The sequence below is a fragment of the Leguminivora glycinivorella genome, chromosome 2, assembly GCF_023078275.1.
Source record: "Leguminivora glycinivorella isolate SPB_JAAS2020 chromosome 2, LegGlyc_1.1, whole genome shotgun sequence".
NCBI classification, from domain to species: Eukaryota; Metazoa; Arthropoda; class Insecta; order Lepidoptera; family Tortricidae; genus Leguminivora; species Leguminivora glycinivorella.
In genome coordinates, this window is record NC_062972.1 from 10456257 (window position 1) to 10484251 (window position 27995).

The 27995-nt window shown below is 36.5% G+C and overlaps 1 protein-coding gene across 1 annotated transcript; it reads left to right on the top strand.

Moving 5' to 3' along the window:
* The first annotated feature begins 1523 nt into the window (after positions 1 to 1523).
* LOC125236922 (glutamate dehydrogenase, mitochondrial) lies at positions 1524 to 27995 on the top strand. Its single transcript, XM_048143840.1, has 9 exons — positions 1524 to 2104; positions 16497 to 16697; positions 20114 to 20253; positions 20730 to 20823; positions 22065 to 22222; positions 23378 to 23539; positions 25776 to 25980; positions 27192 to 27346; positions 27647 to 27995. Exons 1-9 carry the CDS (start codon positions 1672 to 1674, stop codon positions 27761 to 27763), a joined length of 1665 nt encoding a protein of 554 aa, XP_047999797.1. The 5' UTR covers positions 1524 to 1671; the 3' UTR covers positions 27764 to 27995.

Genomic DNA, 27995 nt, shown 5'->3' on the forward strand with positions numbered 1-27995 from the left:
CGGCCGCCAGCATGTACTTTGTAGCGCGGCGATAGAATCGCGGAGTGAGCCGCCCCTGTCTATACTACTGTAATGTTTGACGTTATCACGTCAAACTACCGTCCGTAAACCACAGAATTATAATAACCAGAATGAGTTGTTAGGCCAAAAAGTGTGTCCACATGAGAGGTTAAAGTTGGGGCTGGTGTCCCTCTCGCACTTATTACCACTATCAAAATCATTTGAATGACGTCATCACTGTCATCATTTGGGGATACCAGTCAATATTCAAAGTTACTACCAAATCTACTAATACCCAATTAAAGGTTTTTAATAATTGCGCATTTTTTTGGTTTTATGGCTTCATAATAATGACTTACCAATTCGTTACAAGGTATTAATACCCTTGCCTCGATATAATACGAAAATAATTGAGGAAGTTTATAAACTTAGTTATCATACAGGTAAAAATACTACTACTATAGTAATTTTTTAACACTGGTCACACGTGCGAGAGGGACACCAGCCCCAACTTTGACCCTCTCATGTGGACACACTTTTGCTAGTCTGTCAAGAACGCCTTTATGCGCAGGTGATAAGGTTCAATTTAGTATGGCAAAAAAAGTGTGAGCTCAGTCCCTATTGTAAGTCGATGCCGTAAACCGACTTTACAGACAACCAACTTTTTGTCTATAAAAATGTCAATGGCCAGAGTGCTTGTGAAAGAGATAACCTGATACGTTTTTTTATTTGTTAAACAGAGATGGAATACAAGAAAATACGCGGACCATAGATTTAGAATTATTAAACTAGATTGTTTAGTTAGGTCAAAAAGTGTGTCCACATGAGAGGTAATTGTTTGGGCTGGTGTCCCTCTCGCACTTGCTGACAATGTCAACATTATTCAGTGACGTCATCACTGTCATAAATTGGGGATACCAGTCAATTTTCAAAGTTACTACTAAATCTACTAACACCCAATTGAAAGTATTTTTTAATTATACAAATCTTTGATTTAGTGGCGTCAAAATAATTACATTATAATTATTTTCAAATTTTTTGAAATATATCGAAACCCTAGTTTGAATATAACATTAAAATAAAATAAGAAGTTATAAAGTCAGGTAATATACAGATAAAAATACTACTAATATGGGAACCTCATTAACACTGGCAACACGTGCGAGAGGGACCGCGGACACCTTGACGAAGTGGTCCGAAATGTACGATGAGAGTATAGCATCATTCTTTTAATTTGAAATAAATATTAAAATGGCTGATGAATGTTTAACTTTATTTTTTAATCCCTGTCGTATATATTAATAAAGTACATGTAATTTTCTCATTCTCAATAGGATGCAGACTACAAAGAGATAGGACCAAAGAATATAATAATACGATAGGACGTAATGTACTACTAATGTATGCTTACGCAACTTCCAACGCGTCGTCGCTTTTTCGATCGTTATTTGAAGCGAGACAAAAAATCTGCACCAAAGCTCTTCACTACCTGCGGCAGCCGGCAGGTCCTTGTTTTTTTATTGTCTGCGACTAATTTCATTCAATTCAGTGGTCGAATCCGTCGGGGCGGGTCGTCACTGTAACAAGTAACATCAAATCGTATTTTTGTGAATTTTAACATTTTAAAAAGACGACCTAACCCGACTTTAGTACTTAATAAACTCAGTCACGATGTTACATCTAAAAAATATTGCAAAATCCGTTGCTCCGCCTTTAAAAAATTCAATCCAAAATGAAGCAGCCAACATGGTCAGAATCGCGCCTGCCGCTGCGAATGTGCTCTGCTGCCGAACTTATGCCAGCCATGAAATACCTGAGAGGCTTAAGGATATTCCAACAAGTGCAAACCCACGGTTTTTTGACATGGTGGAGTATTTCTTCCATAGGGCCTGTCAGGTAGTAGAAGACAAATTAGTGGAGGATATGAAATCAAGAGTTCCCGTTGAAGAGAAGAAAAAGAAAGTATCTGGTATCCTGAAACTTATGCAGCCCTGTGACCACATTCTAGAACTCCAATTTCCCCTGAGGCGTGACTCTGGAGACTATGAAATGATCCGCGGTTACCGCGCTCAGCATTCCTCCCACAGAACACCCACTAAAGGAGGTAAGTGACATCAAGATACATATTTTTCATTATTTAAAAATAGTTCATGTAATTATATTGTGTGTCGCAGTTAGTAAATTCCGATAATAGGGAAATTTTATTTATAGCTCAAGAGACACGTGATGTTGCCGGCTGCCGTAATGTTACGTAGGTTCCTAACAAAATTTACTGGGAGTGAAAGAAAATCATATTACCTACCTGCCTAACCTTTTTTCAATTTGAGCTTAATCTGCATTATCTGAAACTTAGGAAAATGCATTAAATTAGAAATGTGGGTATTTAAATTAAAGATAGGTATCCATCTAACCTTAGAAATCTGATTGACACAAACAAGTAGGTAACTACTGCCCACCACTATGTGCCAGCCAGTGATTCTGTTTAGTCCATTTATTTAATGTAATGGTCAAAAATGAAACAAAAGAGTGTTCATAACATATGTTATTATACTTATACAGAGTGGGGCCTGTAACAAAAGCAAAAAATTAAACTGTAGGCTATTCTCCTTATACTGATCAACATTTGTTCAGCGACTTTTAAAAATAACTTGTATTTTGAATTTTATCACCCTTGAAAGTTTTTTCTAAGAGGTAATGTATTGCGAATTCCGTTAAGTCTAAAGTGTGACAGACAATGTCAATGACAACAATAATGGCGTACATTGAAGCTAATATTTATTTTGTATGAAAAATTAAAAATTTAAAGACTTCATAATTTTTAAAAGTCACTGAACAAATGTTGGTCAGTTTAAGGAGTGTAGCCTACAGTTTGATTTTTGCTTTTGTTACAGGCCCCACCCTGTATAAATTTCTCAAGTTTCAGTGAAATTCTTAACCCATCATGTGTGCAATGGAAATAGATGTATAATATAGGTTATCTGATAGCAATTTTCAGGTATGAAGAGAGAAGTTCTGACAGATGTTAGCTAGACACTAACAGCAAATGGGTTGGGGAAATCCCTCATGCCTACCTTTTGTTTGCATCATTATAAATAATTACTATAAAATGAGGTGCGAATCTCAACATGTCCTATACCCACATACCTTGACAATGTAGAATTGGGATGCAAATACAGAGCTCCTATTTTCCAGTTGCTACACACTTGCTACAGATTTAAAACAATCACATCATAGGCTTACTTTGGAAAAATATTCTAGGCTAGCAAAAATATCTTTTTGTGTATCCACAAACTATTATCCTCCCATTACCCACTATAAGGTACAGCGGGGCAAATCTCGACTGGGGAGAATTTGAATATTGATACATTACCTGATGTTTTGTTGTGTAATTCCAGTTTACTCCACCCCAAGATGTTCAAACAATATCTTAGCTCTTTTAAATTTTTCTGATTGTTGCTCAAAAATGTTACATCTCCAGAAGTGAATGGAAAAATTTCCTCAAACCATGATGAGAATTAAGTATCCATAAGATCCATAAAGTACCTTAATGTGAATTTGTATTCAAAGGTCGAAAAAAGGTATACTATTAGAATTTTAATTTTCTAATTAGATATGGTGATGATGATGGATATTAGAGATGGGCTGAATATGTACTTTGGTTCACCTGTTACCGAACGGAACATTCGGCCGAATATTCGGTTCCGCCATATTTTAATTCCTGACTTAGAGTTAAAAACTTTTCAATGATTGGTTATGGTTACTAAGGATCTTAATTTTCCTATAATTTAGTGCATAAGAAAATGTTGGTTTTTGTTTCTTAAGCTACATTATTTTTCCTTTTTTTTACATAATTATTGTAGGTACTTAGGTATATTTTAACGCATTTTTATCTCTCTTTGGTGATTCCTTAGAATGCTGAAGAGCATTTTCAGAATTTGGGTCCCCCCAATTATCAAAAGTTGTTAACAAAAATTAACTTGTCAGTTTTGTGACGACAATTAAAAAGCTTATAATCTGTCTAAAAATTTACTTTTTTTACATTCTGAATGTAGATTATCGCTGAAAGTTTATGTAATTAACACAAAAACCATACTTTTATTGAAATTTCATGCTTAATTATCATCACAAAACTGACAGTGAGTTAATTTTTGTTAACAACTTTCGCTAATTGGGGGGCCCCAAATTCTGAAAAATGCCCTAAAATACGATGTCATTATCCGATGAATTACGAAACAACTTACGCTATTTATTTACTTTGTTTATTCGGTAAATATAAGGGACCGTCCACACTCAAGAGACGCATGTCCGCCGACGCGGAACGGACGTCAGCGCCACGCCGCCTGAATGTAATTTAAAAAACCGGTCAAGTGCGAGTTGGACTCGCCCACCGAGGGTTCCGTACAAACTTTCAAACTCCCCAGTTAAAATAATCTCATGTTTTCACATAACTCTAACGACTTGACTAGCAGACAAAAGTATAGGTACTAATGAGCATTATTGTGTATAGCGCCATCTCTCGGTGAATTCGCTAACTAATTTGCGCGACCATAGTATGTTGGTTTTTCAGGGATTATTCTTTATAATGTTAACCGAATTTGAATATTGATACGGTGTCCTGCCGTTTCGCCAAAAAACGTTTCGTCAAATTTCATTTCCCAATAATCATATCGCAATAGTTTCATTTCCCAAAGTATTGTTTGGCAAAGGTATGTTTCGCAATGATTTTGTTTGGTCAAATTATCATTTGGCACAATTTTACTTAGCCAAATTTTATTTAGACAAAACTTTATTTCGCAAACGTTTTTAATGGCAAAACTTATTTATCCCAAAAACATGTTTGGTCAAAATTTCACATCGCAAATTTCGAAAATATTTAGGCACTTGCATTTTCATTTCTACGGGATTAATTTAATTTACCGAAGATTTTTTTGCCAAATATAACTCAAAATTGTCAAATGATAATTTCAGTTTTATTCCCAAGGCTTCAGTTGGACACGAAAAGTTTGCTCAACTTTATTTTTGTCAATTTAATATTACTGGACAAAATTATTTTGTCAACTATTATTTTGTCAAAAAATTTTTTTACAAATTACACCATGCAAAACCACGTTTGAAAATAAATATTACAAGGCATAAATGTAATGTAATAATTTTATTAGTTTTGTAACAGCAAACTCGTGTGTGACAGGGTCAGTTTAGGTGCGACGACGAGCGAAGCGAGGAGGAGCGTGTTAGGTTGACAGTGAGCAAACCGGAAATGGCTTTTTAAAGTAATTAAAAATTAATAGAACATAATGGTCTTGAAAACATAAGGTTTCTTATTAATAGAATGTATCCGAACATGTAAGTGAAAATGTCATCCTTGATATTTGCAGCAGGAGGAAAAAAAGTACTACATACACATTATTTCACACAAATCTTGGACACAAAGTATAAAATCAACAAACAAATTTCTAGTGCGACATTTAATTACAATATATTGGGAAATGGAAATTTTGCCTAACAATACCTTTGACTAAATAATATTTGGTAAAATGAAATTTGACCAAGTAAATATTTTGGGAAACAAGTACTTGCCAAAAAAAGTTTTGCTAAATGTCAATTTGCGATAAGTTGTTTTGCCAAACGTTTATTTGGGAAATGATAATTTGGGAATAATAGTTTGGGATGTGAAACTTTGGGAAACTTTTTTTGGCGAATCGTCAGTAAACCTATTGATACATTACCTGATGTTTTGTTGTGTAATTCCAGTTTACTCCACCCCAAGACGTTCAAACAATATCTTTGCTCTTTTAAATTTTTCTGATTGTTGCTCAAAAATGTTACATCTCCAGAAGTGAATGGAAAAATTTCCTCAAACCATGATGAGAATTAAGTATCCATAAGATCCATAAAGTACCTTAATGTGAATTTGTATTCAAAGGTCGAAAAAAGGTATACTATTAGAATTTTAATTTTCTAATTAGATATGGTGATGATGATGGATATTAGAGATGGGCTGAATATGTACTTTGGTTCACCTGTTACCGAACGGAACATTCGGCTCCTAGAGCTCCTAATATTTATTTTGTATGAAAAATTAAAAATTTAAAGACTTCATAATTTTTAAAAGTCACTGAACAAATGTTGGTCAGTTTAAGGAGTGTAGCCTACAGTTTGATTTTTTGCTTTTGTTACAGGCCCCACCCTGTATAAGTATTTGCAATTGTTTTAGGTTATTAACTAATTCCTAACCATGCCCCATCAAAAAATAGACACTTCATCATAACATGAATACAATAGACATTTAAACTGATTATGTAAAATATTTATTTCTTAGAGAATATGAAATTTCTCAAGTTTCAGTGAAATTCTTAACCCATCATGTGTGCAATGGAAATAGATGTATAATATAGGTTATCTGATAGCAATTTTCAGGTATGAAGAGAGAAGTTCTGACAGATGTTAGCTAGACACTAACAGCAAATGGGTTGGGGAAATCCCTCATGCCTACCTTTTGTTTGCATCATTATAAATAATTACTATAAAATGAGGTGCGAATCTCAACATGTCCTATACCCACATACCTTGACAATGTAGAATTGGGATGCAAATACAGAGCTCCTATTTTCCAGTTGCTACACACTTGCTACAGATTTAAAACAATCACATCATAGGCTTACTTTGGAAAAATATTCTAGGCTAGCAAAAATATCTTTTTGTGTATCCACAAACTATTATCCTCCCATTACCCACTATAAGGTACAGCGGGGCAAATCTCGACTGGGGAGAATTTGAATATTGATACATTACCTGATGTTTTGTTGTGTAATTCCAGTTTACTCCACCCCAAGACGTTCAAACAATATCTTAGCTCTTTTAAATTTTTCTGATTGTTGCTCAAAAATGTTACATCTCCAGAAGTGAATGGAAAAATTTCCTCAAACCATGATGAGAATTAAGTATCCATAAGATCCATAAAGTACCTTAATGTGAATATGTATTCAAAGGTCGAAAAAAGGTATACTATTAGAATTTTAATTTTCTAATTAGATATGGTGATGATGATGGATATTAGAGATGGGCTGAATATGTACTTTGGTTCACCTGTTACCGAACGGAACATTCGGCCGAATATTCGGTTCCGCCATATTTTAATTCCTGACTTAGAGTTAAAAACTTTTCAATGATTGGTTATGGTTACTAAGGATCTTAATTTTCCTATAATTTAGTGCATAAGAAAATGTTGGTTTTTGTTTCTTAAGCTACGTTATTTTTCCTTTTTTTTACATAATTATTGTAGGTACTTAGGTATATTTTAACGCATTTTTATCTCTCTTTGGTGATTCCTTAGAATGCTGAAGAGCATTTTCAGAATTTGGGTCCCCCCAATTATCAAAAGTTGTTAACAAAAATTAACTTGTTGTCAGTTTTGTGACGACAATTAAAAAGCTTATAATCTGTCTAAAAATTTACTTTTTTTACATTCTGAATGTAGATTATCGCTGAAAGTTTATGTAATTAACACAAAAACCATACTTTTATTGAAATTTCATGCTTAATTATCATCACAAAACTGACAGTGAGTTAATTTTTGTTAACAACTTTCGCTAATTGGGGGGCCCCAAATTCTGAAAAATGCCCTAAAATACGATGTCATTATCCGATGAATTACGAAACAACTTACGCTATTTATTTACTTTGTTTATTCGGTAAATATAAGGGACCGTCCACACTCAAGAGACGCATGTCCGCCGACGCGGAACGGACGTCAGCGCCAGGCCGCCGAAAAATAATTTAAAAAACGTCTCCTCAGGCTCAGTACATTTTGTATAGGAAGGACGCGCAAGGGACGTCGCTTGGCGCGCCCCAGGCGACGCGTCGGGCGCGTCTTACGTCTTTCTTATGGTTCCCCTTGTTTTGGCATAATTTTACAATCGAGAATTCTTTTTGGCATAATCTATATTGGCATAATTCACCTTTCGCATAATCTGTTATGGCATAGTATAGTTACGCATAATTTGTCTAGGCATATTTTTGTTTGTCCGAATATATTTCATGCATAAAGGTTATTCGCCGAATGGTTTTTATGCATAAATTATTTCTGCATAACATGGTTTAGTGGAAATTTACTACGCAGAATTTTTATCATAGGTAATACTACTGTATTAATGTTGCAGTTCTAACCTAACCTAACCGAAATTCTTGACAAAATGTTTTATTTGTTGAGGTCGCAGTTCTAACCTAACCAAACCGACTCTCTTAACAGCATTTAGTATGGGTGGATATTCTGATTTTAAGAAATATGCCAAATACAATTATGCGAATTAATTTTATTCATAAAAACAATCGGCGTAAACAGAATTATGCGAACTTATTTTCGGACAATGTGTTATTCGTATTATTTTCGATTATGACAAATAAGTTTTCTGCCAAATTAACATTCGGCGAAAATCGATTATGCGAAGTCTGTTATGCGAAAATCGTTTCGGACAATTAAAGTTATGCCAAATAGAGGGAACCCCTTTCTTATACATAACATACATACAAAAAAAAAAACAGTCGAATTGAGAACCTCCTCCTTTTTTGAAGTCAGTTCAAAATGTACTGAGAAGACGTTTTTAGGGTTCCGTACCAAAAAGGTACAACAGGAACCCTTATGGTGCGACTCTGTCCGTCTGTCACATTCCTAAATATTTCGAGAACTACTAATGCTATCAACTTGAAATTTGGAATAGTTGTGAACATTGTGAACCTCTACAAATAGAAGGTATAATTTTTTAAAATTTATTAATTTTAATTGTAGAAAATGGCCAAAATGAAAGGGGGGCAAACTGTAAATTTCAAGTTACTAGGAAGTTACTAGGTCAAGTGGGGTATCGTTAGAAAGAGCTTAAATTGAACGTAAATAAACAATTTTTTATAATTTTTTTGTTGTGGAAAAAAAAAGAATTTTGAAGGAAAATGTAAAAAAAATACCGTTCCCCCCCCCCCTTATCTCCGAAGTTTACCAACGAAAAATTATGAAAATTTTAGGAAACATTGGTTTTATGCTAAATATTACAGGAAAAATATAATCGTGTTTGTATCTTGAAAACTTTTTTTTTAATTCACAAAAAACTTTTCACATTTTTACTTTTAATTTACCCACCTTTGCGGATGTATATAGTACTTCAAATTAATACGAGATGATACGTAAATCATCTTCTTTCCAATAAAGTAAAAATTGTTTAAATCGGTTAACATTATAAAGAATAATCCCTGAAAAACCAACATACTATGGTCGCGCAAATTAGTTAGCGAATTCACCGAGAGATGGCGCTATACACAATAATGCTCATTAGTACCTATACTTTTGTCTGCTAGTCAAGTCGTTAGAGTTATGTGAAAACATGAGATTATTTTAACTGGGGAGTTTGAAAGTTTGTACGGAACCCTCGGTGGGCGAGTCCAACTCGCACTTGACCGGTTTTTTAAATTACATTCAGGCGGCGTGGCGCTGACGTCCGTTCCGCGTCGGCGGACATGCGTCTCTTGAGTGTGGACGGTCCCTTAGACAATGTAACCGAACTATTTGGCCGAATACGAACATTGATAAAGTTGTCGAATATGCCGAATACTGAATATTTACCGAATATTCGGCCCATCTCTAATGGAAATTCTAAAACACCTTTTTACTAATGTTTGAACCTTCTTGCTAGTAGTGTCATTAAATTACGTTCCTTTTACATAGACTATTATGGCAATCCAAGGGAAAATGTCTTTTTATGCTGCCAAAATTTATTCTTACCTCCTGGGATGGAGTAAACAGTGATTAAGATTAAACTAATCTATTTATGTACATGCAATGAGAACCAAACATAGTATTAAGGGAAATGTGAAAATTTTGAGAATTTCCAGCTAGACAAGAGTTAATTCCTCAAGATACTTTTGTTATCCCAATTTGTCTGGCCTATAAAACGATGATTGTTTACTGCTTGCTATAGCTGACTGTACTTTTGTTTCCATATTTGTATTTACACTCATTGAGACATTTTCAAAGTAAAAATCCTAAATACAATTAAATAACGTTACTTTATCACATACCTAATCCTTATGGCTGGCTACCTCCTGTCTCCATTATCAGACTATGGCCTCTAGCCAAACGGCCCAAACGTAAAATGGTTGGCGCTACATGTCGAACAATACAAAACTAGCTCTGTTGCGTTAACAGAGAGAGATAACTATGATCTTGTACTATTAGTCTATCAGCGTCAAAGATTACACTTTGGCTAGAGGAACAGTTGTGTCATCATAATGTTCCATTGTCTGTCACGTAACATACTTACTTAGATACATATGTGCAAAATTTCAGCTTCATCGGAACACAGGAAGTGGGTCTTTAACTTGTAAGATTTAACCCGCACTATCAAACAATCATACATCTTGTAGTCGTAACTAACGTCTATGTAATAAACAGCTATCTATATCAATTTACAAAAGAAAAATATAGCTAATGGCTAATCAGTTCAGGAAGTGGCGCCGTTGCAAAGTATATGCTACTTAAATCTCAGCAGAGCCATTGTTTCGTACTCTGGTACAAATATATCCATAATTATATGCTGATATACCTATTTAGTACCTACCTTTCAGATGCATAATTTAACCATATAGTTCATTGATTTTCATTAGGGTAGTGGCGCCGCTGATAAGCATACTAAGCTTAATCAATCATCGCATTATCAGAACATCACCATATCACCTGCGTAACGTAGAACCTTAAGCACGTAATTTCCAACAGGCAAATAATATGGTGTGTGTGTGGATTGAGTGAGCACCTTCCGAAAATGAAAAAAAATATGCTGATCATTTAGTAAAAGTTCTAAAACAATTGTAAAACGAATCTCTGAATTTGTAAAAAGATAAATCAAAAGATACAGCCATTAACATGTGCTCACTCAGTTCTCACAAACTACCAACGAAAACAGTGAATATATTCATTTAACATATAATATTTATATACTAACATTTAGTAAAAAATAGGCCAACCTACCTCTATAAATATTAGATCACCTAGTGACGTATTAAATTTTTTACAAATAGTTTCTTATGCTCACTCAATCCACACACTTTTGAAAAGCCGAATTTTGATGAAAAACATAAGATTTAGACCGCTATTATATGTGTATAGTTTAGTAAAAGTGAAATGGGAATTTGTAAAATACAAAACGAACCACTAACGTGTCAGGTTTTTTTATAATAAATTTTTGTAAGTGCTCACTCAGTTCACACGTTTTGAGAAAGTTAAAAATGTAAATATCTTACGATTTGTAGCACCTAAGACACTCGAAAGTACTTCAACATTTAGTAAAAATTTTTACTAAATATCCACCATCTAATATTTTATATTCGTTGTCTGGTTTTAAAGATATTCAGACATAACTTTTCTCATACAAATGTATCAAGTAGGGTGACCACACTATGTCGGCTCCTGATTTTCCCCACCTTCCCATTGTCATATTGATATTGGGGAGTTTCGTTCAATTTTGATAATAGTTTACCGGATTTGTAAGTGGGAGCGAGAAAAGAATAACTATTTCTCGCTCCCACTTACAAATCCGGTACGCTCATCTGTTAGCGCGATTAGATTACCAGGTTCTGGTTTCTTACTAGTGAAGTATTATATTCTTTGTTTCTTACCAATTATCATTCATGTCCTTTTTAATGCATGCATGTCGATATGGTTATTATCCTGACGTCGATAAAAATTACACAATACACATCATCACTAGGCCAAGAACATAACCTAAAAACAGTTTGCAGATGGATAATTAATATGGTATTAGTTTAATATTATCAAAATTGAACGAACGATACTCCCCAATCTCAATATGACAATGGGAAGGTGGGGAAAATCAGGAGCCGACATAGTGTGTCACCCTACTTGATACATTTGTATGAGAAAAGTTATGTCTGAATATCTTTAAAACCAGACAACGAATATAAAATATTAGATGGTGGATATTTAGTAAAAATTTTTACTAAATGTTGAAGTACTTTCGAGTGTCTTAGGTGCTACAAATCGTAAGATATTTACATTTTTAACTTTCTCAAAACGTGTGGACTGAGTGAGCACTTACAAAAATTTATTATAAAAAAACCTGACACGTTAGTGGTTCGTTTTGTATTTTACAAATTCCCATTTCACTTTTACTAAACTATACACATATAATAGCGGTCTAAATCTTATGTTTTTCATCAAAATTCGGCTTTTCAAAAGTGTGTGGATTGAGTGAGCATAAGAAACTATTTGTTAAAAATTTAATACGTCACTAGGTGATCTAATATTTATAGAGGTAGGTTGGCCTATTTTTTACTAAATGTTAGTATATAAATATTATATGTTAAATGAATATATTCACTGTTTTCGTTGGTAGTTTGTGAGAACTGAGTGAGCACATGTTAATGGCTGTATCTTTTGATTTATCTTTTTACAAATTCAGAGATTCGTTTTACAATTGTTTTAGAACTTTTACTAAATGATCAGCATATTTTTTTTCATTTTCGGAAGGTGCTCACTCAATCCACACACACACATAATATGTGATAATGATAAGCAATTCGTTGCCAAGCTCGCGACTGGGGGCTCGGCTCTGACGTGTCAACCGAAAACATTTAATGTAACAAGAAAATACAATTTCACGTCATTGTTTATATAATTTGAAGGTCGCGCGCCTACGTAATGACGCTTTCTTTTCTTTCTTTTCTTTTCTTTTTTTTCTTTTCTTTTTCTTTTCCGTAAACTCCATGGGTACTATCCGCATCTGTATCCCACTCTTTACGTCCTTGGGATGGTAAATTACACTTCCCTAAGGTGCAGAAGAAATATAGCTCTCATAAAGTTTTTCTTACGTTTAATACGCGGCCAAATTACTAACCCTACCATGCTATCTCTGATTTCATTAAAAGTTCGCCCTATTACTGGCATAGAACTCCGCCCCCGTCCACAAACTCTATTCGCTATCCCGACAGCACGAACTCATGCCCTATCACACTCTCCGCTACACCATGCATTAAAACTCTTCTAAATGAAATACTGGCCAGTGACAGCAATCTGGACATGTTTTACAGCACGGAATCGCAATTCCTTTCGATTAGTAGCCGATACCTGGAAGCTAATACGACTCCAAGTTCCATTAGCTACTGATTATGAATCAATCATAAGATCTTAAGTGTGTACCCTATTGTATGAGTCTCTAAAACTACCCTCCTATTAACATGTATAGCTTGTCTGTTAGTGTTAATTTTAAGGAATTTATAAAAAAAAAATAAATAAAAAAAATAAAAAATTAATGACTAGAGCAAACTGAACATGTTTATGAATTTGTATGTACTGAAGATAATCCTAGTGTACCTACCTACTCGGCCTGGTCACGTTGCACAGTCAGAATCATGAAATGGTGACATCTTCAAGATGTTTTTCAGATGATCATTATTTTGATTGATAAACACAGAGATTACATCATGTAGCTACCTGTACCTACAATGGCTACAATAACATCTGAAATATATATAAATAAAAAAGTAAAGTACATAATTGGCAGTTACAGCTTTACAGCTACCTGTACCTACAATGGCTACAATAACATCTGAAATCCATACTATACTTATACTATATATACTATATATACTATAATTATACTATATACTATATACTATATACTATATATACTATATACTATTATACTATTTACTATTACTATTATTTATTTATTTTTTATTTAATATTATAAATGCGAAAGTAACTCTGTCTGTCTGTCTGTTACGCTTTCCCGCTTAAACCACGCAACCGATTTTGATGAAATTTGGAACAGACAATCTTTAGACCCTGAGACAGAACATAGGCTACTTTTTATTTCGAAAAAAAGGGACGAAGGGGTTGAAAAAGAGGTTGAAAGTTTGTATGGGATTTCTTAATTTTAAAAGATAAAACCATGAAACTTTATATTTTAGCACTTGATAAGAAATCATTAAACATCTTGATAAGGTCGAACGCGATTAATTAACATTATTTTTACCTTTTTTCTTTTTTTTTTTTTGTGTGTCGTGCGGTGGGAAATAAACATTAACTAAAAGCGGGTAGATTATATTTATTTGTCTACCCCGAACATTTATATAAATTAATATCGGGTAGTTTTGTGTTGTTTACATCTCCGGTGACATTTTGCTGGGACGTCAGTCTTCCGCGACCACGGCCAGTGCAACCTGGCCGAAACGTTGGGAAAAAAGGTAAAAATAATGTTAATTAATCGCGTTCGACCTGTATGTGACTTTAAATATGTGTACAAAGCGCGAGAACTTAAAGTGTTATATCATTAAACATCTTGATAAGGGATAGGGATAGGGATAGGGATAGGGATAGCGATAGCGATAGCGATAGCGATAGCGATGGCGATAGCGATAGCGATAGCGATGGCGATAGCGATAGCGATAGCGATAGCGATACGGATACGGATAATATGGGTATCGTTAGAGGGATACGGATAATCGGTCGGCGGTCTCTTACAATCAATGTGCTCTAAGACGATCGTTGTTTGCTTGCTTGAAGATTACGTTTGCGATAAGTATAAGCAAAATGTAAAAAATTGTAAGGGATAATAGAAAAAAGTACTTTTTACCCACCGATCATAGTGTCGAAATACGGGCTATGTGGGATGTTTATAAAGGTTTCCCCAGCGTATATAGAATTACCTACGCTGTGGTCGATGTGTAATATTCTACAATCATTGCAAGCAAAAGTATTATGTGCAATCGAAATAATCGCAGATAAATATACCTACAGAGAAACCTACGGTCCCTACGGATCCAAATGAAAATCTTAATGAATACTTTTATTACGCGGGCGAAGCCGCGGGTAAAAGCTAGTATAATATAAACGCCTAAGTAGATACCTTTTGGTTCTGATTCTGACCTAGTAAATTTGCCTTAATTTTTGTTTTAATTTTCAATGAACTAAAGCTGTAACTAACAGTTATTAGATTAGATAAAAAAGTAAAGTACATAATTTTATTGGCAGTTACAGCATTACAGGGAGCTGAGCTAGCATGGTCACAGTAATTATGAACCAATCCGATCATAGAGTGGTTTGGAGTTTTCGGGCTTTGCGGCTGAGTGTACGTAATGTCTCGGACGTATAACTTCTCTTCCACACCATCGTTTAAAGTTCATGCCTTGTGGTTTCTTTGAAACAACTCGGTAATTGGTATCATAAAATCTAATGTATATAGATTGTCCTCTCACTCATCAAATCAGACATTGGTTTTACGTTACACTATTTAGATGGCAGAATTGGAACACACGAAAATATAGCATCCCTTTCCCACAGTAATGTTTTCTTTCCGCCGAGGTTAATGTGCCTGTGTACACACTCGCCTTCGAATATACAGATAAATAAGAGAGTATCAAGCATTGTATTTCAAGAGTTGATACTGTGTATGCAACAAGTATGTAAGCCTTACAAATACTTCACTCAACTTGTCCTCTCATACTATTTTGTTGTGTCGGTTAGTTAATTAAATAAGTACCTAATGTCACTCGCTAGGTTTGCACGTGATTATCCAGGCACCCACGCAATAAATATTTTTGTCTTCTAGGAAATTAGTGAAACGAATATTTCATACGCGTTTCGCGCTACCGCCAAATTATCGTACAGCGAACGGTTATGATTAGATTGATTAGTGATTACATTTCAATTACTTTAGCTTCTGCATTCCATAAATTAAAGTCTCGCTATGTCATAATGAATGTCAAGTGTCCTAACCAGAGGTTAACCCTCCATTTTATATGGAATTTGACAGTTGACAGCCCACTGAGCTAAGCGGGTGGTGCAAGTGGCCCTTAAAGATAGGCGGACTTATGTCCTACGCAGCGCAGGTAAACCTACGTATGTACTTATAAAATGAAGTAAATGCTTACTTACTTATTCACGTGTATTTGGCTTTGGCGCAATTATTTAACAAAGCTCTTCCTGTTGTTATGCAGGCTGGTAATTTGAGTAATTACCCAAATGTTGTAGCAGGCCACGATGACAATACTGGTAATTTAAATGGCAATGACCTGCAGTTTAGTGTAACAGTGTTTGTTTTAGTATATTACGTAGCAGCGGCATCAACGTCTGCATTTCATGGCAGATTTGATGAATTAACGGAATCTGTAAAGTAAGATTAAGGCGTAATTATTAATTAAGGTTTATTAACGATAGCGATTTAGCGATGCTTTTGATATACAAGAACTGTGGCAGTAAATGCAAATATTTCATGGATCGTTACATATCTAAGTTCTTTAAATGATAGAGAGACTAGAGAAACTTTATATTTCATAAAAAAAAAACAGAACCATAATGTTGTGTGGTTCTGGGGCAGATTATCTGCCTCTTGTGAACGACATACTTGGTTTACGGGATTCGTGGTTACAGTCCAAGTCTCAGAGTAGAACTGTAGAACGAGTCGCCTATATATATATAATGTTGTCACTCGCAGGTATTCGATTCTCAACGGATGTGACCAGAGACGAAGTCAAGGCGCTGTCCGCGCTGATGACCTTCAAGTGCGCCTGCGTCGACGTGCCCTTCGGCGGTGCCAAGGCCGGCATCAAGATCAACCCCAAGGAGTACTCCGAGCACGAGCTCGAGAAGATCACTCGTCGCTTCACTCTGGAGCTGGCCAAGAAAGGATTCATTGGTGAGTTCTCTATATCTAATTCGTCTAGGATCCGACACGGACTTTAGAATTTAGATAGAGCGGCGTGACCTTCATGAGTTTCGCAGTCGCGACGCACGAGGCAAACTAGTTGTATGATTGAATGACGCAAGATACTTCTAATTAATTTGATAGCTCGGTAATTTAGGCATAAAGTGCAATGACCTGTACAACATTGATTTCCTTGTACTCTTATATGATGGCAATCTTTTGTATGACGAGTGACTGTGACTGTTGCCATAATTAATGTGTACAGTTTATTAAACTGTAGTTAGCTGAAGACTTAAGCTCTTGAGCTAACTACTTGTATTTAAAATAAATTGGTTACTCAAGTACCCAAAATTTTTCTCTCATTCTTGTCGTTACTCGTTACTAACAATTCCGTCATTTATGGTTGCGTCAGATAGGTATGTCAGATTAATAAGTTAATTAAATTCAGGGACAAGAAGTTAACCGATGTATTGGAATAGGTCAAGACATCAGAATCAGCACACCTCCCGTTGTTGGGTGCAAGCCAAGTGTGCACCCACCTATGATCGATTATAGCATTTGATATTTTTCAACAACTACTTTCCTCTCGAGTTCAGCTGTTGGACCTTTCAAATTTCGAACGAATAGTCTCATCTGTAACTCTGTAGGTATCAAGTCGTGTATCAGAGGTCTATTTTTCTGGAGAATCTAGTATCAATTCAAACTGTATATATGGAAAATCGGATACTACAAGAGATACAGTGTTTCACACAATTGCATTCAAAGTTTAAATTCAACGAGCGGAAATATGGCCCAGTACTCGTAATTTATGACGTACTATTCCAGCGTTCTGATAATGTCTTAATACACATTGCAAATCAGACGTTTACATTGCATAGTTTGTTTTGAAGTGTGTGTTTTGCACGCTAGTCATGTAATTGCTGGGTGACATAACAAATGCTAAGCTAGTTATTGATTCAGGTCAGCGACCTAGATTACCTAGGTTGAAAGTCAACAGACTAGCAAATTGCATAATGGTTCTAGACTGATGTTCCCATTATTGCTAGACAGTTGTGACTGTTGCGAGGACTGAGGGCCAAACCAGTATAAGTTTGCCCTTCAGTGTCATGGTCATGCTTATAGGTATTTACGTCTTTATTTACTTCAACGGTCTCCTATTAAGTATAGATAATATAAAGCGATTTATGTACTTAAGTAGAAGTCGACTTTGCTGAGATAATATTGACGTAATGTTACGTGTTTTGTTACTCTTAAAGTCAATATTTTCAACACGTGAGTAACACATTAAAGTATTGTGTGGCGTTCGAATATAACTTGTCTCTAATAAAATGTGTCAGTGCTGTGACAAAATATGTAGTTAGTCAGGACCCTAGTGCGCACGCTTTCCACACAATAACTAACAAGGTACATTCATATTGATCTATGTTTTTAAGGTTTATTGTTATAGATTACATACCACTGGTAAAGTCCTCATACATACCTACCTACATTCATATTTAATTATTTACCTACCTAGGTACATATTGTGAAAAGGTAATATGTAATACCTCTCGTTGTCTTATTATTGTATAACTACATAGTTTAACGTTCTTCCACCTCGCATCGCAGGTTAGGGTGACAAAAGTTATCAAACATATCAGGTAAGAATCATACGAGAAGCTTTTAATAAACTAACAAATTTATCTTGACCAATCGCGTGACCCGTTTCTGCTTGGTAGGTAACTTGCGATATCAAATAATAAAAATAGAAATATACAAAATATAATGCCCACGTGAATATGATAACGCTATTCATTTACATGTGGTATATCAATTTAATCTCGTATGATAGAACTTGTTATTGGTGTGACAAAGCAGATGAGTATTTAACACCAAGTCACGCCGACACGGTCACATTTACAGCCATGATATTTTTTTGTTGAGCTTATGGCAGTTACTAGGTAAGGCACATTGAAATGCAGATCCAAGTTTAGCTGGAAAATAGGCCACGGATGTATGGTGTATAGGCATTGACTTATATGAATGATTTTCATGTCGAGAAATAAGTTTGACAAATTACTTAATGTGGTGAATATTAATATCATTATATAACAAAGAGAAGTAGCAATTGTATTAAACATTAGCAGCGCATTTACTAAATGAAATACTATTAGTATTCACAAATAACTTTCATCCAGCCGGTGACATAATTTTCTAATTAAATGAACTATAGGTATACATTTCTTTGAACTAGAAACATTTTGCACAAACAGATTCGGTTAGTCGTAACTTTATAGGTAAGATATTGTACTTATCGCAAGTAATTCTATTTTTATTTTTACGCTACCACGAAAGCAGAAATGGATATAAAAATAATCTACATTTCTCCTCTAAAGATACCTCATTATTGCTGCAATGCGAAGGTTTTCAACTAAAAGATTCCGCATTGTCGATAAGCATTAGGACGATTTTACCTGTATCTGTAAAATAATTACTTGTTAGAGCGACGTTATGGTTAAGCAGGCCTGTCCCACTCGCGCGTGTAGGTATCGAACTTTAAGCACCCCTCGCGAGGGGCAAATCAGTAGGGCCTCCCTCACGCGCGAGCGGTGACAATCTCTACCATTCAACCATTGGGCAAAAGAGAGATAGTTAGTTTGGTGCACAAGATTATAAAGCCAGTATGAGATTGTAATGATTAAATACAAGTCGATACCTACTATATATTATAAAATAAACATACACAAATACAATAAATTAACCTACATACATATTAGAACCTGTATTATCTAAGTACGCCTTAGTTACTCGCGTATTTATTAGAATTAAACCTACATAACACTAAGACATATCTTAGGTTTTTCGAGCAATATAGAAAGTAGAGCAATATAAAAAAGGTAGTAATTAAATATTAAGATTATATTATTTTTTAAAAGGAGTCAACCCTATATCGTCAGAAAAGGTACGAGTTACGCGATAAAAAAAGAGCGCACTTCTACTTTAATATAATTGTAGGCAATTAGCATTGCACGGTCGGAATTTGAACTTAATAGTATCGTAGCATGAGTCGTTATTTCTTTAAATAGGTTTTTGGAGAGGGTTTTCTGTACTTGTACTAATATGTATTCTGTGGCTTAAGCGACAACGTGGTACCTTTTGTTACATGTCATGACCGAGGTCTCGTCAAGACTAACACGTAGATCTAATTTTCACGAAAACACAGAACAAATAATAGTACTAATACTAACGTACAGAAAGGACACTTCCTAAAACGAAGTTTGTAGTCCAGGGTCGAATGGTCGTCCATTTAGGGCTGTGAAGTTTGCTATGAAATTAAATCAAGTCATTCTATTGTCTGCGGTAGCACGCAAAGGGACTTCAAGTTGTGTCATTCATTACTCATTAGTTCCATCTGTCGACTCCCTCAGGGCCCGGTGTGGACGTGCCCGCCCCCGACATGGGCACCGGCGAGCGCGAGATGTCGTGGATCGCCGACACCTACGCCAAGACTATCGGCTACCAGGACATCAACGCGCACGCCTGCGTCACCGGCAAACCCATCAACCAGGTCGGTACCGCACGTTTAGTGCACGAAATATGTATTATCTTAAAGGTGGCGAGTTGCCGACTGACTTGTAACTTGTAACCTTATGGTGTAATGAAAAAGCGTTCGAGACGAGAGTTTGCCGCGTCTTCTTCTAATGTAAAGCCTGACCAGAAATATATGACTATTGTCAAGAGGGCGCTGGTATTCTGGTGTATGCGGTGACAGTTCAGTATAGGACCTATGAAAAAAATAGTTCTAATGAAATTTCGGAATATGGCGCGTAGGCATACATATATCACGCTTTAAAGCAACGCTAGCTGTAAAGCAAATGTTACAAATCAGGAACAATATACAAATAATGTAATGGCTCGCTGTCTATAACTGTTTTTGTTGCTAAAAATAAATCAATTTTAGATTTGTGATGTGACAAAATTTATATCAAAAATATGAACAAACAAGTTTTTTTTGTTTTAAAATGTCTGTTTTTAATCGTACAGGGAGGTATCCACGGCAGAGTGTCGGCCACAGGCAGGGGCGTGTTCCACGGGCTCGAGAACTTCATCAACGAGGCCAACTACATGAGCATGATCGGTAAAACATGTTTTGTCACTCAACGTTTTTGATCCTCAGGCCGTGTTTATACTAGTGTAATTAGTTCTTTAAGATTCTTATGGGGGAAACGGTAATCGTCGTAACGTTCGTAACGGTAAATTCTAATATGGCTGACGTCACTTATTTTTAGTTACTCTATACGTTTCTCCCTCTCGACATGTCTCCATTTTCAAGAAGTAAATGTTTTCGTTTACTTATGGGTGATGTCGTGAAAACGATTTTGCATAGTGATTAAATCCTAATTGTAATAACAATACTTAATAAAGACAATGAATTCGTTCAATCTAGTCGTCATAGTGATAAGTTATCAATCAGAAGCAGTTGTCTTGAGAAAAGCAGAATGTTATCACTTCCTCGAATCGGGCCGATTGAAGTGCATAGATTATCTTTGGTGCATAGATACGGAAACTATTTCATGGAGGTGCGAAGTATGAATAAATAAATAACTTTAAAATATGCAAAAACCGCTTCTCGTAGAATCTTTTTGATTATGTCTCAGAGGCAAAATTCACGTCTGTTTTTCGAAATCATAAGCGGTTCGCCACTTCTTAGAAAGAAATCTAGTTGGATCAGCAGCCTTCGCTGGCGGGGCTATCAATGTTACAATAGCGTTACAATATAGCGTTTACTGACACATTGAATCTGCGTCTTTTTTCGAACTGCTGATAAAGTCTGCTAGACTGCTTTTGGTCACAGAACAATTTGAACGTTGCTTTTCAAAGTTTCGTTTCGTTGTTATTACACCAACCATGTTTAACGTCAAACAGCATTAAGATATGAAACTTTCCATACAACAAAATTTAGCAAAGACTAAACACCTTCACAACCAAACCTGCCTGCTGGTAGGCACTCGTTAACATTGCTCAAGTGCCGGACAACCCGTTAACTGATATCTAGACCACAGTATAATAAAGAGTACTATCGTACAGTATGGCCACTCCCGCTCCCCACTGAAAGTGCCGCCCACCCCCTCTCGGTTACCTCCCAGTTACCGCCTGTCAAAAACGCTAACAGTCGACCTGTCATATGTTACTCAATACAAACACAGCGCGCGTTCACCGTTACGAGCTTAGACTGTGTGCTAGGAACGCGCCTCTTTCATATATTTGATCGCCAGTGTCCGAGGTGTGTCTAGACGCTATGGTACAACCACGGGAAATATTTTCACCGTGTGAACCTAGCATTAAACAAGTTTTGTTTAACATTAGTGATTATTGCAGGCACGACCCCCGGCTGGGGAGGCAAGACGTTCATCGTGCAGGGCTTCGGTAACGTGGGCCTGCACACCTGCCGCTACCTCGTGCGCGCCGGCGCCACCTGCATCGGCATCATCGAGCACGACGGCTCCATCTACAACCCCGACGGCATCGACCCCAAGGTATAAATCCTACTCATTTTCTGACATGATGTTTTCGCTTTCGGCCCTAAGTTTGTTAAACTTTTCTATTGATTGTTCAAAAATGGTGGAAATAAATATTGTTCAGCACATGAGGCCGTTCCTATCGCACTTAAAAATAGCGCGAAAGGGAGGACCTGATGTTATATCATTTATCGCGTAACCATGATTGGCAGGCAGATGAGCAGCTAACTCCTTTAATAGTTAGTCCTGTTAGTAACTAAATGTTAATGGGTTTACAGGTTTGTTATTATCATAAGATATTATTTTATGACAATGATTTAATACCTTTAATTTGGAAATTAATTTATATTCTGTGATGTTAATTATTTTCCTCGTGTTGGGAAATTTGCGCTCCACTCAAGGGCGAACTTGTTTAACTGTCGCAATGATATTACCTACAATTATAGGTCGTAGGTTGTAACACTAAAGATGTAAAACGTCGCTAAAATTATAATGTTACGCATGTTAGCTCAACAAAAATTATACGTTATATGTGGACTTAGCAAATAGACGATAGGAATGCACTACGAAGGCCGAAGCGTATTGTTCTTTGGTATACGTTACGTAACTGTTTAATTTTCACTTGTTTGTGAAACGATAAAGCGCCTTGCTATCTCAGAAACATGCTGTATCGGTATTAGATATTCATATCACTGTTTTTGATATTCGCGGTCCAGTAAATAGCACTGATTGTATTGCCGTTATATCAGTACCTACTTTATTATCTTTATGATTTTTTTTTTCTCAAAGATTTATGAACACCTTTTCCCTAACAATTTCGGGAATTTGGAGAATCAGTTTGCTTACTATGTCTTCCTAAATACAACATGTTCACTCATATCATGCAATCATGCCGACATAACTCCGGTAAGTTCAATCGATTTACTCCATCTTTCCATCAGACATTACAGATTCCATCGTGTTTTATTTAGTTGCATGACACCTTGTGCCGTGCGAAAATAAAAGTTGCAGCTTACACAAACAACTACGATTTCGTCCATTTTCACACTCGAATGATACATAATAATGTTTAATATACCTTCGAGCCAACCTTGTATAGTGCACACAATCATCAAGGCGTCGTCCCAGACCCACTGTTACTTACACTGATTAACCATATGGTGTCATTTACAGGCCCTGGAAGACTACAGGATCGACAACGGCACGGTGGTGGGCTTCCCCGGCGCCAAGCCCTACGAGGGCGAGAACCTGCTCTACGAGAAGTGCGACATCCTCGTGCCCGCCGCCATCGAGCAGGTCATCCACAAGGAGAACGCGCACAAGATCCAGGCCAAGGTACACCTTATCTCTCAACTCTCAACAATGCCAATGGTCTTAAAAGAGTGGGAATGTACTGGTCGCGCAAATCAACCACAAATGAGGGAGGGAACTCGACGGTTGAACAGGATATCCACAATGAGAACGCGCAGACGTTTCTGGCCAGGGTACACTTCATCCCGCTACCATAGGTTGCTGATGATCAGTCCTTCAACAATAGTATAACGGCTTATATAAGTGAGGCAAACCGATAGTTGCGCTGGTAATCCATGTGGAGAACGCGCTCCAGACAAAGGCCTAGTCAAGTAGACCTCATCAAGTTACAATAATGTCACTTTTTAGTTACATAATCAGTCAATTTCAACAATGGAATACAGCCCATCTTACATGGGTGGGAATTTACTGGTCGCGCAGATGAACCATAAAAACGTGCTAAAGATTCAGGCCAAGGCACTTGCGTCACCACTCCATATTGGATATTAACAATGGCATATTTCAGTCTGTCATTGTATTACACGCAGGTGACAAATTATTACAACTGTTTCACCTTTAATCGTAACGTTACCTATTTTTACTGCTGTATTTACTGCTCATATAATTTATCAACATTCCTGTCTTTTTTTCCCGCACCACATTAGTTACTTCCGGTTCCGTTACGAATTAGGCGTTTCCTATACTCAAAATAAAATAATGCAGTGCAGAAATAAAGCATAATTAGAAGAAAAATATGGACAGTAGTTTTGTTACAACATAATGTCTATTTAATAAGTCAAAGAGAAAGATATCTGACCGTGAACTCCTCTTGTAATTCCATATTAGCAAATCGTTTTGAAGTTCTAAAAAGAAGCTGGTTAGGGTTTGTTCAATCTAGTGGTTAGGGTTTGCAAGATCCGCCGATTTTTCGGATCCGGATATTTCGGATCTTAAGATTTGCCGGATCCGGATATCCGGATATTTCGGATAAAACGGATCCGTGTTGAAAAGGTCACTTTTTACAGGGGTTTCGTCAAATCAAAGCTGCTGTTACCGAAATAAAATAATTTAAACTCACAAAACGACATAAATATAGTCTATTATTGCTTCATTAACTTTTTAGACGAACTTTTAACATACAATTGTGTCGTTTAACTTCAAACTCGCGTAAATCGATTCGGTTTTAAGGATGATTATACAAAAAAAGCAGAATGGATTTACCCGAGTTTGAAGTTAAGCGACACAATTAATATCACTCCCATTGTACAGTACAGCATATAACATTAAACAGTAGGCCAATATTTTTGTTTAACATACATAAGCTAATGCAGGGTAATTTAGTGTTGTTCACTAATACCTCCGTTTTACTGAGGCGTCTATCCGTAACCACAGCCAATAAATACATCCATGCGAAATTGCAGATGTAGGAAAAAAGGTAAAATAATATAATTTTATTGCATTACACATACACGTATAATACGTATAGATAATTAGACGACGTATAATTAGACGTGTAAAATATGTTACACATATTTAGTTATCATGTACCATTTTCAATTGTTTTTCTGAACTTATGTGCAAAATGTCATTTGATATTTGCCAGTCGCTTTTCAGTGAAGCTCTAAGGCTGGCAGCGCACCTCCAATCCTTCTGGTGTTTTGGGTGTCTATAGGCGGGAGTGATCCCTTACCATCAGGCGACCTGTCTGCTAGTTTGCCTTCCATCTTATTAAATACAAAAAAAATTGGATCTGGATTCAGCTTATAATTAAAATAATTCCGTATATAATTATATTAATTACTTCCATGATCTCTAATTCATCATTATTAAGCTTAAAAACATCCATGGCAATCGTTTCTGCTTTATAGAAAATTAATAATTTATCGTTATTCCTGCGGGATGCATCCAGTTAGAAACGAAAGCAGTTTTAAAAACAATGATTTACTGTTCATTTTATTTAGTTTGTTAACATATAGTTTTATGGATTCATCGCATGGCGTAATGTACTAAACCTAACCTAGCTTGATATTCTGGAGTATTTGAATTAAATAAATATGAATAAATATTTTAGGCGACAAAATACAGGAAATAATTCATCAATTTCATTCGAAAATTCATTCTGGCGTGGATAGATACCCATATTTCACGGATCCGTATTATCCGTTTTATCCGGATCCTATGAGACCTCGGATCCGGATCTCAAATTCAACGGATATCCGGATAATTCGGATATCCGGATCTCAAACCCTACTAGTGGTGACAATTTTCCCTCTTGACTTAGATAATCGCCGAAGCCGCCAACGGCCCCACCACGCCCGCGGCCGACAAGATCCTGATCGAGCGCAACATCCTGGTCATCCCCGACCTGTACATCAACGCTGGCGGTGTCACCGTCTCCTTCTTCGAGTGGCTCAAGAACCTCAACCACGTCTCGTACGGCCGTCTCACCTTCAAGTATGAGCGCGAGTCCAACTACCACCTGTTGGGTAAGTCTCTTTCAGAACCATTTTACCATATTCTATAAAGCTGTGGCCGTGTTATGGTAGGTACAACTTGTTAGAAAGGGACATGGTCACGAATAATAGACAGCCGTCCATCTTAGTCCGTTTTCACATTATCCGATCCGATATCGGATGTCGGAAGGAATTCAATAGAAAAAATCCAAGATGGCGCCTGTATATATGAGATATCGGTCCGACATCCGATATCGGATCGGATAATGTGAAAACCTACACTGCTGGCATACACATGGCATAGTACAGCTTCGCGAGACTTGAATCCCTTTTTACTATGACTAGGGCGCCACAAATATATGTCGTTGATTCCCTGGAGGATGGGCCGTGCGCTGGTGTGGGACGCTACCTGCACCGATACGCTGGCAGCGTCCTACATTTCAGCCACCACTAAAAATGCCGGGGCGGCGGCTGACGCCCGAGAGCGTTTTAAAAGAAATAAATATAGCTGTCTCGGCACCAATTACGAATTTGTAGCTTTTGGTGTCGAGACACTCGGTCCGTGGGGTGGCGGTGCGCGCGGGCTCTGCAGAGAACTGGGCAGGCGGTTGAGGGAGTCAACGGGGGACCCTCGCGCGGGCAGTTTTCTCGCGCAAAAGATTGCAATCGCAATACAGCGCGGGAATGCTGCCTGCGTGATGGGTACCTTGCCACGTGGGCAAGGTTTATTATTTTAGGTAGTTTTAGTTTATTATTTTAAGTTTTATTTTTAGGTAGTTTTAGTTTATTTCTTTAAGTTTTATTTTGTAAGTAGGTTATTTTCATAAACGATTGTTTTTTTTTTAAGTATTAACTAAATAAATGTTGTTCTCCCTTATGAAAGGGCTATATCGTCAGGTGACAAAAAAAGTCACTAAGTACTACGTGAACCAAAGTAGTATCAAAACAAAATTGATTTTGTTTTATTATATTTTTGGTGATTAGTGACTTGCTTGTCATCCAACGATAAATATAGCTAAGCTAAGCTTTTGATATCTTTATCGTTATCGGGTATGTTTTATTTTATTTTATAAATGTGTCAAAGTCTAGTCAAAGTTTGCTAGCTTGGAAATGACACTCGCCTCGCTCGTATTTAAATTCGTCGCGGTTACATTATCATCGCTACTTTTTATTCGTTTACAAGTTTCTACTTAGCTTGTACGATGTCATCTAGCACTATAAATGAACGCATTCGGTCGTTTCAGAATCCGTCCAAGAGTCTCTGGAGAGGCGCTTCGGACGCGTGGGCGGTCGCATCCCCGTGACCCCGTCCGAGTCCTTCCAGAAGAAGATCGCCGGCGCCTCCGAGAAGGACATCGTGCACTCCGGCCTCGACTACACCATGGAGCGCTCCGCTAGGGTAACTACCACATGTTGACTTTAAATAGAATGCGCTTCTCACAAGAATATTAAAGAACTTACGTTTTTACTAAATTTATCAGTCTCTTGTTTTGTTATTATGAGATTTGCATCCTAAGAACCCGATACACGTGCGAAGAGGGAATTATAACTCGTGTCGATTTAATGGATCGCCACCCATTTCGAATTTCCTCTTTTCCACCTACCCTACCTAAATGCCAAAATATAATGAAGTAGTCTTATTTTGTGTTAAAATAAAATTAATCATCACCATTAGTCACATTATTTACCATTTTCTCAGGCCATCATGAAGACAGCCATGAAGTTCAACCTGGGCCTGGATCTGCGGACGGCCGCGTACGCCAACTCCATCGAGAAGATCTTCACCACCTACGCCGATGCCGGCCTCGCCTTCTAAACAATCTTACAATACAAGTATTTTCTGCATTTTTAGAGCCCCCTTAGCTCCTATGCACTTAAGTGTATCTAACTATTAAGATGTTATAATCACAGTATTTTTGTCATCAATGGAGTCATCATGGATTTTTTTATTTTAATCTAAGCGAATCTTTGTTAAACATTTAAGTGAAAGTCTAATTTTCTTATTGTATTGTCATGAATTTTTGAAATAAAATATTGTTTTATGTTTA